This window comes from Geotrypetes seraphini, chromosome 9, assembly GCF_902459505.1.
Source record: "Geotrypetes seraphini chromosome 9, aGeoSer1.1, whole genome shotgun sequence".
In the NCBI taxonomy this organism is placed as follows: Eukaryota; Metazoa; Chordata; class Amphibia; order Gymnophiona; family Dermophiidae; genus Geotrypetes; species Geotrypetes seraphini.
Window position 1 is genome coordinate 109791465 of NC_047092.1, and position 13238 is coordinate 109804702.

General features: G+C 42.0%; 1 protein-coding gene across 1 annotated transcript in view; it reads left to right on the forward strand.

The window, feature by feature from the left end:
• DTYMK (deoxythymidylate kinase) overlaps positions 1-13238 on the forward strand; it is a 190631-nt gene that overhangs the window by 117274 nt on the left and 60119 nt on the right. Inside the window, exon 4 of the mRNA XM_033957656.1 lies at positions 12848-13045. Within this exon, the coding sequence (XP_033813547.1) occupies positions 12848-13045 (198 nt within the window). The remainder of the gene's footprint in view (positions 1-12847; positions 13046-13238) is intronic.

The window sequence follows — 13238 nt, forward strand, 5'->3', positions numbered from 1 at the left end:
GAGTCTTTACCAAGTGCCTGGTTGTGGTGGCCGCAGCACTCAGGAACCATGATCTTCAGGTGTTTCCCTACCTCGACGACTGGCTCATCAAGGATTCCACGTCTCAGGGTGTCGTCCAGGCAACCCAGAGGACGATCTGGTTCCTGCAGAGTCTGGGATTCGAGATCAACTTTCCCAAATACCATCTACAACTTTCCCAGACTCTTCCCTTCATCGGAGCTGTTCTGGATACTATTCAGCTCAGAGCGTTCCTTCCTCCTCAACGCCTGTCGGCTCTTCTTCATCTTTGTCACTCGGTCTCCTCTTGCCCGTCCATCTCAGCGAGACACATGATGGTGCTTCTGGGCCACATGGCCCACAGGGCCACAGTTCACGTGACTTCTTTTGCCAGACTTCACCTCAGGATTCCTCAGTGGACCCTGGCGTCTCAATGGTCGCAGATCTCCGACCCTCTGACTCGACACATTCAGGTCACTCCTGCTCTGCTACAGTCGCTTCGCTGGTGGATGCGAAGTGACGTCTCCAAATCATCCAAAATACATCAGTTAAATTAATTCATAACGCAAAAAAATTCGACCATGTTACCCCTTTACTTATTAAATCACATTGGCTCCCCATAACTCATCGAATTACTTTCAAAATTTTATTTTTGGTATACAAAACATTGAGCTTCAACGAACCCCAATTTATAGCAAAAATGATTGTCCCATACAGACCTTCTCGTTCTTTAAGATCTTCCTCATCACAACCGCTCTCAATCCCTTCGCTGAGAATCATAGGCACAAGACGTAATGATATGTTCTCCGTGAAAGCCCCTACATTGTGGAACTCCCTTCCAAATTTTATTAAAAATGAAACAGACCTAGTCTCTTTTAAGAAAATTTTAAAAACATACTTATTTCAAGATGCATTTGATGCATGAAAAGTAACATTTCAGGTTTCCGCATTCTATTTATTTTATCATAACCCATCACTACCCAATGTGCTTTCCTATTGATGTTAAATTCTAATATATAAAAAAATTGTAATTTTCCCCCTCCTCCCCACCCCTTCCTGTTTGTCCAATTTTGTCTGTCTTTTGTTTAAAATTTTGTTAACTAAATGTATTACCACATTCTGATGGTTTTTAAATTGTACATCGCTTAGATATTGTTATAAGCGATTCATCAAATGAATATTAAACTTGAAACTTGATGCTGTCTTCCAATCTCTCCAGAGGTTTGCTGTTTCACATGCCTCCCCATCAGAAGGTCTTCACGACCGACTCCTCGAACTATGCTTGGGGGGCTCATCTGGACGGTCTCCGTACCCAGGGCTATTGGACAAGTGCGGATCGTCTGTGCCATATCAATCTACTGGAACTCAGGGCGATTTTCAATGCTCACAGCTTTTCAGCATCTGCTTCATGACATGGTGGTCCTCATTCGCACGGACAATCAGGTCACCATATATTATGTCAATAAACAGGGAGGCACGGGATTGGCCTCCCTCTGTCAGGAAGCTCTGAAAGTTTGGGATTGGGCGATTCGCCACAACACCTTCCTCAAAGCTGTCTACATTCAGGGGGCGGACAATGCCTTGGTGGACAACTTGAGTCGTCTTCTGCAGCCTCACGAATGAACTCTCTATTCCACGCCCCTTCATCACATCTTCTCCCTGTGGGGCACGCCGCAGATAGACTTCTTTGCAGCTTCCCACAACTTTAAACTGCCTCAGTTCTGCTCCAGGATCTACACTCCTCATCGTCTCGAGGCAGATGCTTTTCTTCTGGACTGGGGGAATCTCTTTCTGTATGCGTTTCCTCTCATTCAAAAGACTCTGGTCAAGCTCAAGTCCGACCAGGCCACCATGATTCTGATTGCTCCTCGGTGGCCCAGGCAACCTTGGTACTCCCTTCTTCTGCAACTCAGCAGCAGGGAGACTTTCCTTCTGCCAGTGTTTCCATCTCTGCTTACGCAGCATCAGGGATCTCTGCTTCATCCCAACCTGCAGTCACTACACTGGACAGCTTGGTTCCTCTCAGCGTAACTCTCCTTCAGTTTTCACCAGCTGTGCGGGATGTTTTGGAAGCTTCCAGGAAGCCTGCTACTAGACAATGCTATTCCCAGAAATGGACTAGATTCTCTACGGTGTTTTTCTCATCACAAGGAACCTTAATATGCCTCCTTGTCCTCTGTTTTGGACTACCTTTTGCACCTGTCTCATTCTGGCCTCAAGTCTACATCGATCGGAGTCCATCTTAGTTCAATTGCTGCTTTCCATCAGCCTCTTCAGGGGAAACCTCTTTCTGCGCATCCTGTGGTTTCCAGATTCATGAAAGGACTTTTCCATGTCAATCCTCCCCTCAAACCACCTCCTGTGGTTTGGGACCTCAATGTTGTTCTTTCCCAGCTTATGAAGCCTCCATTTGAACCTCTTAACAAGGCTCCTCTGAAATATCTCACTTGGAAAGTGGTGTTTCTCATTGGCCTCACTTCTGCTCGTCGAGTGAGTGAGCTTCAAGCATTGGTTGCGGATCCGCCCTTTACAGTGTTTCATCATGACAAGGTGGTCCTTCGCACTCATCCCAAATTCCTCCCCAAGGTGGTCTCGGAATTTCATCTGAATCAATCCATTGTTCTTACTGTGTTTTTTCCAAAGCCTCATTCTCACCCTGGAGAATCAGCTCTTCATACTCTGGACTGTAAGCGTGCTTTGGCTTTCTATCTGGAACGCACCAAGCCACACAGAACTGCTCCTCAACTTTTCAACTCCTTTGATCCGAACAAGTTGGGACGCCCTATCTCTAAGTGCACCATCTAATCTAATCTAAACCTTAGGTTTGTATACCGCATCATCTCTACATTCGTAAAGCTCGACACGGTTAACAAGAGTTAGGGTAGAAAGGAACTCCAGTGGAGGGAAGAGGCAAAATGAAGAGAAAATTTAGAGGACTAGAATAACCAGAGAGGGAGGAGGAGTTACATTTTTGAGAATAACCAGGTTTTCAGATGTTTACGGAAGAGTTGGAGGAGCTCAGATTCCTAAGAGGAAAGGTAAGGTTGTTACAGAGCTGAGTGATTCTGAAAGGGAGGGAAGAACCTAGTTTTCCTACAAGTGAAATGCCTTTTAGAGAGGGAAAGGAAAGTTTCAGGTTTTGGGTGGATCTGGCAGAATTGGGTTTAGAGGAGTTCCAAGAAAGAGGAATGAAGGGAGGGAGGATACCGTGTAGGATCTTGAAAATGAGGCAGGCACATTTGAAGTGGACTCTGGAAATAATTGGAAGCCAGTGGAGCTTGGATAAAAATGGTGAGATGTGGTCGAATTTGCTTTTTGCGAAGATAAGCTTAGCAGCGGTATTCTGAATCCGCTGGAGTCTTTGAAGGTTTTTCTTTGTTAGGCTAAGGTAGATAGAGTTGCAGTAGTCCAGTCTGGAAAGGATGGTGGATTGGACAAGGATGGCAAAGTGTTTTTGATGGAAATAGGATCTCACTTTTCTCGGCATGTGAAGGCTGAAGAAACATTTTTTTACTAGGGAGTTGAGGTGGTCGTTGAAGGAAAGTGTAGAGTCAACGATGACTCCCAGAACTTTACTAGAATATTCAAGATGCAGAGTGGGGATGGAGGTGGGCAGTTGGTCCAATTTTGGGCCGAGCCAGAGAAGTTTTGTTTTAGATTCGTTCAGTTTCATCTGCACAGTGTGGGCCCAGGATTGAAGGTTCGATATACATGAGGATATGTTCGCCGAGAGGTTGGTGAGGTTCCGGTCGGTCTCGAGGAGGACAAAGATGTCGTCTGCGTAAGTGTAGAATGTTTCAAGTGGGGAGAGATGGAGGAGTTTAAGGGAGGACATATAAATGTTGAAGAGGATAGGAGAGAGAGGTGAGCCTTGCGGGACTCCACAGATCGGGTTCCAGGGGGAGGAAGAAGTGCCCTTCATGTTGACTATGTAGGAGCGGCAACTGGATGGCAGCTTGTATCTCTTTCTGCTATGCCCAGGCTGGATTACCCCTTCCCCATAAGTCACAGCCCATAAGGTCAGAGCAATGGCAGCCTCTGTAGCCTTCCTCATATCCAATATATACAACTGGGTAAATTTCAAAAAAAGGGAGATTTGTTCCCAAATGACCATAAACAGGCAAAAAACTAGTAAAGGAACAAGCTACTTTAAATACCTTTTTAAACCAGAGTGGCGCTCAGAATCCAAGATGGAGTAAAAAACTTCAAATTGGGGTGCAAACCCCTAAAATGCGTTTTTTATAGAATCAATCATTGCACCATTTTGAGTGAAAAGGTAATAGAAAGTGCTTATTGAAAAACACTCTTGCTTTAAATGTCCAATAAATGTCCAATAAAGTGAAAATGTTCCAACTATTATATAAGTTTAACTACATGAGTTCAAATCAGAACTTATCTTAATGGTTCAGATAGCGTTGACCCGGCGAGGTTCTGACGCGTTTCGCCAATCCTGGCTGCCTCAGAGAACCTACTGCACTGCTAGTGAACTACTGCTTAGTTTAAAGGTGCTTCTTTATCTAAACAAAGTAACAAAATCAGAAAATGATGCTGGTTTGTAACAAACATTCATAGTGAAACAATTATACAGCTACTAAACAACTCTCATGACGCTGACAGCAGGGTACCTGGTACAAAGGAACTTCTTTTACATTTCCTGTGACGTGGGAACTCAGCTGAGCTCCCTGTATTTGTATAATGACGATGTGTCAATCACCTAATGAAGAAACGCCCACCACTCTACTTCTTTGTTTAACCCTTTGGGAGACACAGTTTGCCAGTGAAATATCCACCTTTGTTCTTGTTTCCACAACCAAGCTTGTACATTGCCTCCCCTATCCAGGTGAGCCACTTCCAAAACAACAAAGCGAAGATCTTGCAATTGATGTGGGGTGACATGCCAGTGTTGTACCAGGGGGGCCCCCATATCACCCCTCCTGATTTTGCTCAAGTGTTCAGTAATACGAGTTTGATTCTCTAGTGGTGTGCCCAATGTAGAGCATGCTGCAAGGGCACATAATCATATAGACTACCCCCTGAGTGTCGCATCAGTATACTGCTGAAAAGTATGCATCTTAGTAAAGTAGGATGTTGATACATGTGGTTTCTAATAGTGTAACAACAAATGCTACAGTGACCACATTTAAAATGACCTACAGGATGCATAGTGAACTGGTTGATGTACTGACAAACTGAGAGGAGGGTCATGCGGTCACGCAGCATTTCTGCCTCTAGAATATGCAAACAAAGGAGGTTGTTCAAGGCTTTTGTGAACTTGTAAGATGTGCCAATGTGTATTGATGATCTTCTTAATGGCAAATGCTTTGTAAGAATAAGGAAGTGTGCATACCATCCGGGCTTCTGCTTGGTCAGATTTAGACTGTAACAAATAAGTACGATGGGCATATAAAGCCCTTTTATATGCCTTTTTGATGATGCTGTGGGGGTATCCACGTTCCACAAACCGTTGCCACATATCACGAGCACGGGTCTTGTACTCGGCTTTATTGCTACATAAGCGTCTTAGCCGCAAAAATTGACCCACAGGTAAATTGTCTCTGAGGTGGCGAGGATGATAACTGGTATAGTGAAGCAAATTGTTTCTATCAGTGTTCTTCCGATAGATCGTGGTTTCAAAAGAACCATGGTGCAAAGAGATAAGAATATCAAGAAATGCAATCTGAGTGTCTGACGTGACTGCAGTAAACTGTAAATGCGAATTGCACAAGTTAAGCCACTGTAAAAATTGATGAAAGACTTCCAGGGTATTGATCCAAACTAAAAAGATGTCATCTATGTATCGTTTCCACACATAAATGTCAGAAAAATACGTGGAGGTATAGATGTACTTATCTTCAAAATCCGATACATAGAGACAGGCCAGTGACGGGGCCATTGTGGCCCCCATAGCAGTGCCCTGTATCTGCAAAAAAAATTCTGTGTCAAACATAAAATAATTGTGTTTTAATGCAATGCTAGCGATGGTTACTAAGAAGTCCACTCGAGCTGAAGATAACTGAAGGGTACCTAGATGTTTCCGCACTACCTCAATGGCACTGAGCTGAGGAATATTGGTATATCAAGTGTAACCAAAAAAGCCCCCTGAGGAATAGAATGAGATTCTTGAAGCCAGGTCAACATTGAGGTGGTATCCTTAACATATGACTTTGCTGAGGTAACTAAAGGTTTCAAATAGAAGTCTACAAAATCAGAAAGAGGCTCCAGCACTGAACCGATCCCTGAGACGATAGGACGTCCCGGGGATTCGTCATATTTTTATGAACTTTGGGAACCAAAGTATATCACCTGGGATGACAGGATGATTTTGATTGTAAAAACCGGAATTCTTTGTCAGTGATAGTCCCCTGTTTCTAACGCCTGCACAAGAATGTGTTGAATGAGATCAGAAATTTCAACAGTGGGGTCCTGTGATAAACCCTGGTAGTATCGAGTGTCACTTAGTTGCCTGCGAGCTCATTAACATAAGCATTGGTATCTTGCAATACGATCCCGCCACCTTTATCGGCGGACCGTATGACAATATCAGAATCTTTAGCTAAAGTTTTGCAAAGAATGGGTCATCTCCCTAGACATATTACGCCTAATATGTGTAGGGTGGTTTTCTAAACTGGACAATGTCTTGCTCAACTAAGTTATGAAACACTTGTACGTGAGGATCCAAAATACCCGGAGGGTTCCTATGTAGATGGTCTACTAAGCCCCGTGGGGTCTGAGTCCGTCATTTTGTCTTGAAAAAATAATTTCAGATTGCATTTTCTGATAAGTTTAAATAAACTAATACGGGTGTCTAAAGGGTTATAGTTTGTGAAAGGAACAAACGACAACCCTTTAGACAGGACAGACATTTCACTGGGATGGTCAACCTCCTGCTGGATAAGTTAAAACACATTATTCATTACTGCTAGGGCTTCGGAGGGACGTCTCCCCCTGGTGGTCCGAGGTGCCCCGGCCGTGAGAGGCCGGCCCTTGAAAATTTACTGTAGTCGACCGGGTTTGTATCGGGCCTGATATAGTGGATCCACTGGAATCAGAACTAGAATCTTCACCGCCTGTTCCACTGGATGTTTGAGCATATGTTATTTTTCTAGGCTGGCGGGGCTCGCTTATTGCGATCCATCCAGGGATAAACAAATCCCCGGATGTAATCTCCCTCGTCTCTCTTGAATTTCCCTATCTTTGTCTTTCTTATGTCTGCTCTGAATTCTTCCATTTGTTTTTTTAATTCTCCCATTTTAATGGTGAAATCTTCTGGTTGAGTAGTAGTTTGCACTGCTGTTATCTTATCCTGAAAATCAGTTTGATAAGTGTTCAATTCAGTTTTTGTGGTGTCTATAATGAGCAGCCAGCCAGCCTAGAAAAATAACATATGCTCAAACATCCAGTGGAACAGGCGGTGAAGATTCTAGTTCTGATTCCAGTGGATCCACTATATCAGGCCCGATACAAACCCGGTCGACTACAGTAAATTTTCAAGGGCCGGCCTCTCAACGGCCGGGGGCACCTCGGACCACCAGGGGGAGACGTCCTCCGAAGCCCTAGCAGTAATGAATAATGTGTTTAACTTATCCAGCAGGAGGTTGACTCCCAGTGAAATGTCTGTCCTGTCTAAAGGGTTGTCGTTTGTTCCTTTCACAAACTATAACCCTTTAGACACCCGTATTAGTTTATTTAAACTTATCAGAAAATGCAATCTGAAATTATTTTTCAAGACAAAATGACGGACTCAGACCCCACGGGGCTTAGTAGACCATCTACATGGAACCCTCCGGGTATTTTGGATCCTCACTTACAAGTGTTTCATAACTTAGTTGAGCAAGACATTGTCAGTTTAGAAAACCACCCTACACATATTAGGCGTAATATGTCTAGGGAGATGACCCATTCTTTGCAAACTTTAGCTAAAGATTCTGATATTGTCATACGGTCCGCCGATAAGGTGGCGGGATCGTATTGCAAGATACCAATGCTTATGTTAATGAAGCTCGCAGGCAACTAAGTGACACTCGATACTACCAGGGGTTTATCACAGGACCCCACTGTTGAAATTTCTGATCTCATTCAACACATTCTTGTGCAGGCGTTAGAACAGGGGACTATCACTGACAAAGAATTCCGGTTTTTACATCAAAATCATCCTGTCATCCCAGTGATATACTTTGTTCCCAAAGTTCATAAAAATATGACGAATCCCCCGGGACGTCCTATCGTCTCAGGGATCGGTTCAGTGCTGGAGCCTCTTTCTGATTTTGTAGACTTCTATTTGAAACCTTTAGTTACCTCAGCAAAGTCATATGTTAAGGATACCACCTCAATGTTGACCTGGCTTCAAGAATCTCATTCTATTCCTCAGGGGGCTTTTTTGGTTACACTTGATATACAAGCTTTATATACCAATATTCCTCAGCTCAGTGCCATTGAGGTAGTGCGGAAACATCTAGGTACCCTTCAGTTATCTTCAGCTCGAGTGGACTTCTTAGTAACCATCGCTAGCATTGCATTAAAACACAATTATTTTATGTTTGACACAGAATTTTTTTTGCAGATACAGGGCACTGCTATGGGGGCCACAATGGCCCCGTCACTGGCCTGTCTCTATGTATCGGATTTTGAAGATAAGTACATCTATACCTCCACGTATTTTTCTGACATTTATGTGCGGAAACGATACATAGATGACATCTTTTTAGTTTGGATCAATACCCTGGAAGTCTTTCATCAATTTTTTACAGTGGCTTAACTTGTGCAATTCGCATTTACAGTTTACTGCAGTCACGTCAGACACTCAGATTTGCATTTCTTGATATTCTTATCTCTTTGCACCATGGTTCTTTTGAAACCACGATCTATCGGAAGAACACTGATAGAAACAATTTGCTTCACTATACCAGTTATCATCCTCGCCACCTCAGAGACAATTTACCATGTGGGTCAATTTTTGCGGCTAAGAGCTTATGTAGCAATAAAGCCGAGTACAAGTACCCGTGCTCGTGATATGTGGCAACGGTTTGTGGAACGTGGATACCCCACAGCATCATCAAAAAGGCATATAAAAGGGCTTTATATGCCCATCGTACTTATTTGTTACAGTCTAATCTGACCCAAGCAGAAGCCCGGATGGTATGCACACTTCCTTATTCTTACAAAGCATTTGCCATTAAGAAGATCATCAATACATATTGGCACATCTTACAAGTTCACAAAAGCCTTGAACAACCTCCTTTGTTTGCATATTCTAGAGGCAGAAATCTGCGTGACCGCATGACCTCCTCTCAGTTTGTCAGTACATCAACCAGTTCACTAGTGCATCCTGTAGGTCATTTTAAATGTGGTCACTTTAGCATTTGTTGTTACACTTTAGAAACCACATGTATCAAACATCCTACTTTACCTAAGATGCATACTTTTCAGCAGTATACTGATTGCGACACTCAGGGGGTAGTCTATATGATTATGTGCCCTTGCAGCATGCTCTACATTGGGCACACCACTAGGAGAATCAAAACTCGTATTACTGAACACTTGAGCAAAATCAGGAGGGGTGATATGGGGGCCCCCCCTGGTACAACACTGGCATGTCACCCCACATCAATTGCAAGATCTTCGCTTTGTTGTTTGGAAGTGGCTCACCTGGATAGGGGAGGCAATGTACAAGCTTGGTTGTGGAAACAAGAACAAAGGTGATATTTCACTGGCAAACTGTGTCTCCCAAAGGGTTAAACAAAGAAGTAGAGTGGTGGGCGTTTCTTCCATTTAGGTGATTGACACATCGTCATTATACAAATACAGGGAGCTCAGCTGAGTTCCCACGTCACAGGAAATGTAAAAGAAGTTACTTTGTACCAGGTACCCTGCTGTCAGCGTCATGAGAGTTGTTTAGTAGCTGTATAATTGTTTCACTATGAATGTTTGTTACAAACCAGCATCATTTTCTGATTTTTGTTACTTGTTTAGATAAAGATAGCACCTTTAAACTAAGCAGTAGTTCACTAGCAGTGCAGTAGGTTCTCTGAGGCAGCCAGGATTGCGAAACGCGTCAGAACCTCGCCGGGTCAACGCTATCTGAACCATTAAGATAAGTTCTGATTTGAACTCATGTAGTTAAACTTATATAATAGTTGGAACATTTTCCACTTTATTGGACATTAAAAGCAAGAGTGTTTTTCAATAAGCACTTTCTATTACCTTTTCACTCAAATGGTGCAATGATTGATTCTATAAAAAACGCATTTTAGGGTTTGCACCCCAATTTGAAGTTTTTTACTCCATCTTGGATTCTGAGCGCCACTCTGGTTTAAAAAGGTATTTAAAGTAGCTTGTTCCTTTACTAGTTTTTTGCCTTCCTCATATCGACACCGATTGAGGAGATTGTAAGGCTGCTACTTGGTCCTCGGTTCAGTACCTTCACTTCTCGTTATTGTCTGGATACTTTCTCCAGACGGGATGGACAGTTTGGCCACAACAGTATTACAAAATTTATTCTTCTAAATTGCCAACTCTCCCACCATCCCATTGTGGTTAGCTTGGAGGTCACCCACTAGTGAGAATACCTGCCTGCTTGTCCTGGGATAAAGCAATGTTACTTACCGTAACAGTTGTTATCCAGGGACATGCAGGCAGCTATTCTCATGTCCCACCCACCTCCCCGGGGTTGGCTTCTCTGCTAGCTATCTGAACTGAGGAGATGCGCCCGGTGCATCGGGCAGGAAAGCACTCGCGTATACGCGGTGTGGGCAATCTCGAAACTTCTAAAAGTTTCTACAAGCAAGTATGCTTGTGAGATGTCCGCATCGGCGGCTCCGTTGGATGACATCACCCACTAGTGAGAATAGCTGCCTGCTGTCTCTGGATAACAACTGTTACGGTAAGTATCATGCTTTATAGTCAAAGCTGTTTTCCAATTAATACAAAATATTAAAAAGTTTAAAATATAAAATTAAAGGGAACAAATTCACAGATACCATACAGGAGATGATACACATGGGCAAATGGAGAGGATACATGGCATAAAATAAAAGAAAGGGGAGGTAAAAAATAAAAGGTAAAAGGAATCTTTAATGTACGGCCTGACATCTGAGGTTTTGAATAAAAATTAAGTATAAATCTCAAAAGCATCTCTGAAAAGAAATGTTTTAAGATTAGATTTCAAATTATTGAGATTCTTTTCTTATCTTAAGGTCAGAGGTAAAGCATTCCACAGTGTAGGAGCAGTTACAGAAAAGATTGTTTTACGTGTTGTATCGGAACAATTAGCGGACTAAAGGGACCGCTAGAAGATATTGTTGGGAAGAACGTAGTGTCCTATGTGGATCATATGGGATTAACATCCTATCTATAAAGGATGGAATGTGATTAGATTGAACTTTAAAAGTAAGAAGTAGTATTTTGAAAGTAATCCTATGTGAAATGGGTAGCCAATGAGCTTTGCTGAGGAATGGTGTTACATGATTGAAATTTTTAGCGTTAAAAATGATTTTTATAGCAGTGTTCTGAATGACTTGTAATCTCCTGATCTCCTTTTGTGTGATGCCCTGGTAAAGTGAGTTACAATAATCTAAAGTTGAAATTACTAAAGCATGGATAAGAATATTGATTGAATTCAGATTAGGTAGTGATTTGAGAGATCTGATCATTTTTAATTTAAAGAAACATTTTTGTACCACAGAGCTGATCTGAAATTTAAAAGATAGCATGTTGTCCAGGATCAATCCTAGAACTTTAATGTTTGGTACAAATTCAATTGGAATTGAAGAGATACATATTGGGGGTACAAGGTTTTCAAATTGTTCCTGGGAAAAAAGCATACATTTGTTTTTTGGTATATTAAGTGAAAGAAGATTCTGAAAGAGCTTCCCTGTGGAGTTAGGGGTTAGTAATTGAAGCTATAGAAGGATTCAGGTATTCCATATACTAATGAGGAGTAGGCAAACTTACAAAACAGTAAGAGAGAGCATATTTCTCAAATTTTTTCACTTCTTTAATTGAAAAAAAAAAGAGGGGCTCATGGCATTTTACAGGATGATTTGAAACCAGTCTGTTCACAGCCATTTTCTAGCTGACTTCTATGCATGGCTTCTTGTCTGTTCCATTTTCCATATTTTTTGGTAATGAATTCTATATTGCTTCAGTGCCATTGCTCTTACTTCATTCCACATTGTTATTGGGGAGCCCACTATATTTCTTTGAGTTGCGCTCGCTCTCTCTGTCGGCTTTAAAAGCTTTGACTTTTCTCAGTGTTCTGAACAGATTTGATATTGCTATTGCCCTCCTTGGCTATTACATGTTATAATACAGGTGGTGGTCTTCTTTGAGTTATGTTGGTTTATCATTTGAGATATTGAAAGTTCTGAGACTGCAAAACACCCTTAGGAACTACTTTCTTTGTCTTTCTCCATCTGCTGGTCAATGAGCATAACCCACAAGTTCTGGACATTAGTTGGCACTTAGGGAAAGAAAATTTTTCCTTGTGTTTTGAGGCTAGATTTTAATGAATTACTAAATGTTATTCCTCTGTCAGTAATTTACTTTTTCTAAGCCAAAATCTCTGGCATAGGGACTTGAGATAATAGTAACTACTGATGTAAGTTGTTTGGGGTGGTTACTTTTACTTGTTTATTCCTGACCAGTGTACATTGACTATATACCTGTGTCTTATAAAAATGGATAATGACTATTTGACTTTCTCTTAATGATCAAATAATCTCCACCTTTCTTTTTAGACAATTTGTGCCCAGTAGTTCCCCATATTGTTCTTTAATTCATTTTCCTCCTCTTTCTTTCATGCTAGATTTCTTTGTATTTGTTTTTAGTGTTTGTTTTGTTCTCTTTTGCACAGAACTTCTCCCTAGAATGGTGTAAGCAACCTGATGTGGGTCTTCCCAAGCCTGATTTGATCCTTTTTCTGCAACTGAGTCCAATGGAGGCCTCAAAACGAGGTGACTTTGGCAATGAACGTTATGAAAACTACTCCTTTCAGGAGAGAGTTCTACATCGCTTCTTCCAACTCATGGAAGATGAGACTTTAAACTGGAAGGTGAGTGAGACTAAAGAAAAAGTCTTTGCTTGTTTGGCTGACATTGCTGCCTGGATGTCCTGCTATCATCTGAAACTAAATACTATATGTCCAAAACTGAGCTGCTTCTCCTTTCCTCCTCAACCTTCTGCTCCTCCTCCTTTCTTCATCTCAGTAAATAATACTGTCATTGTTCCAGTCTCTTCTGTTTGCA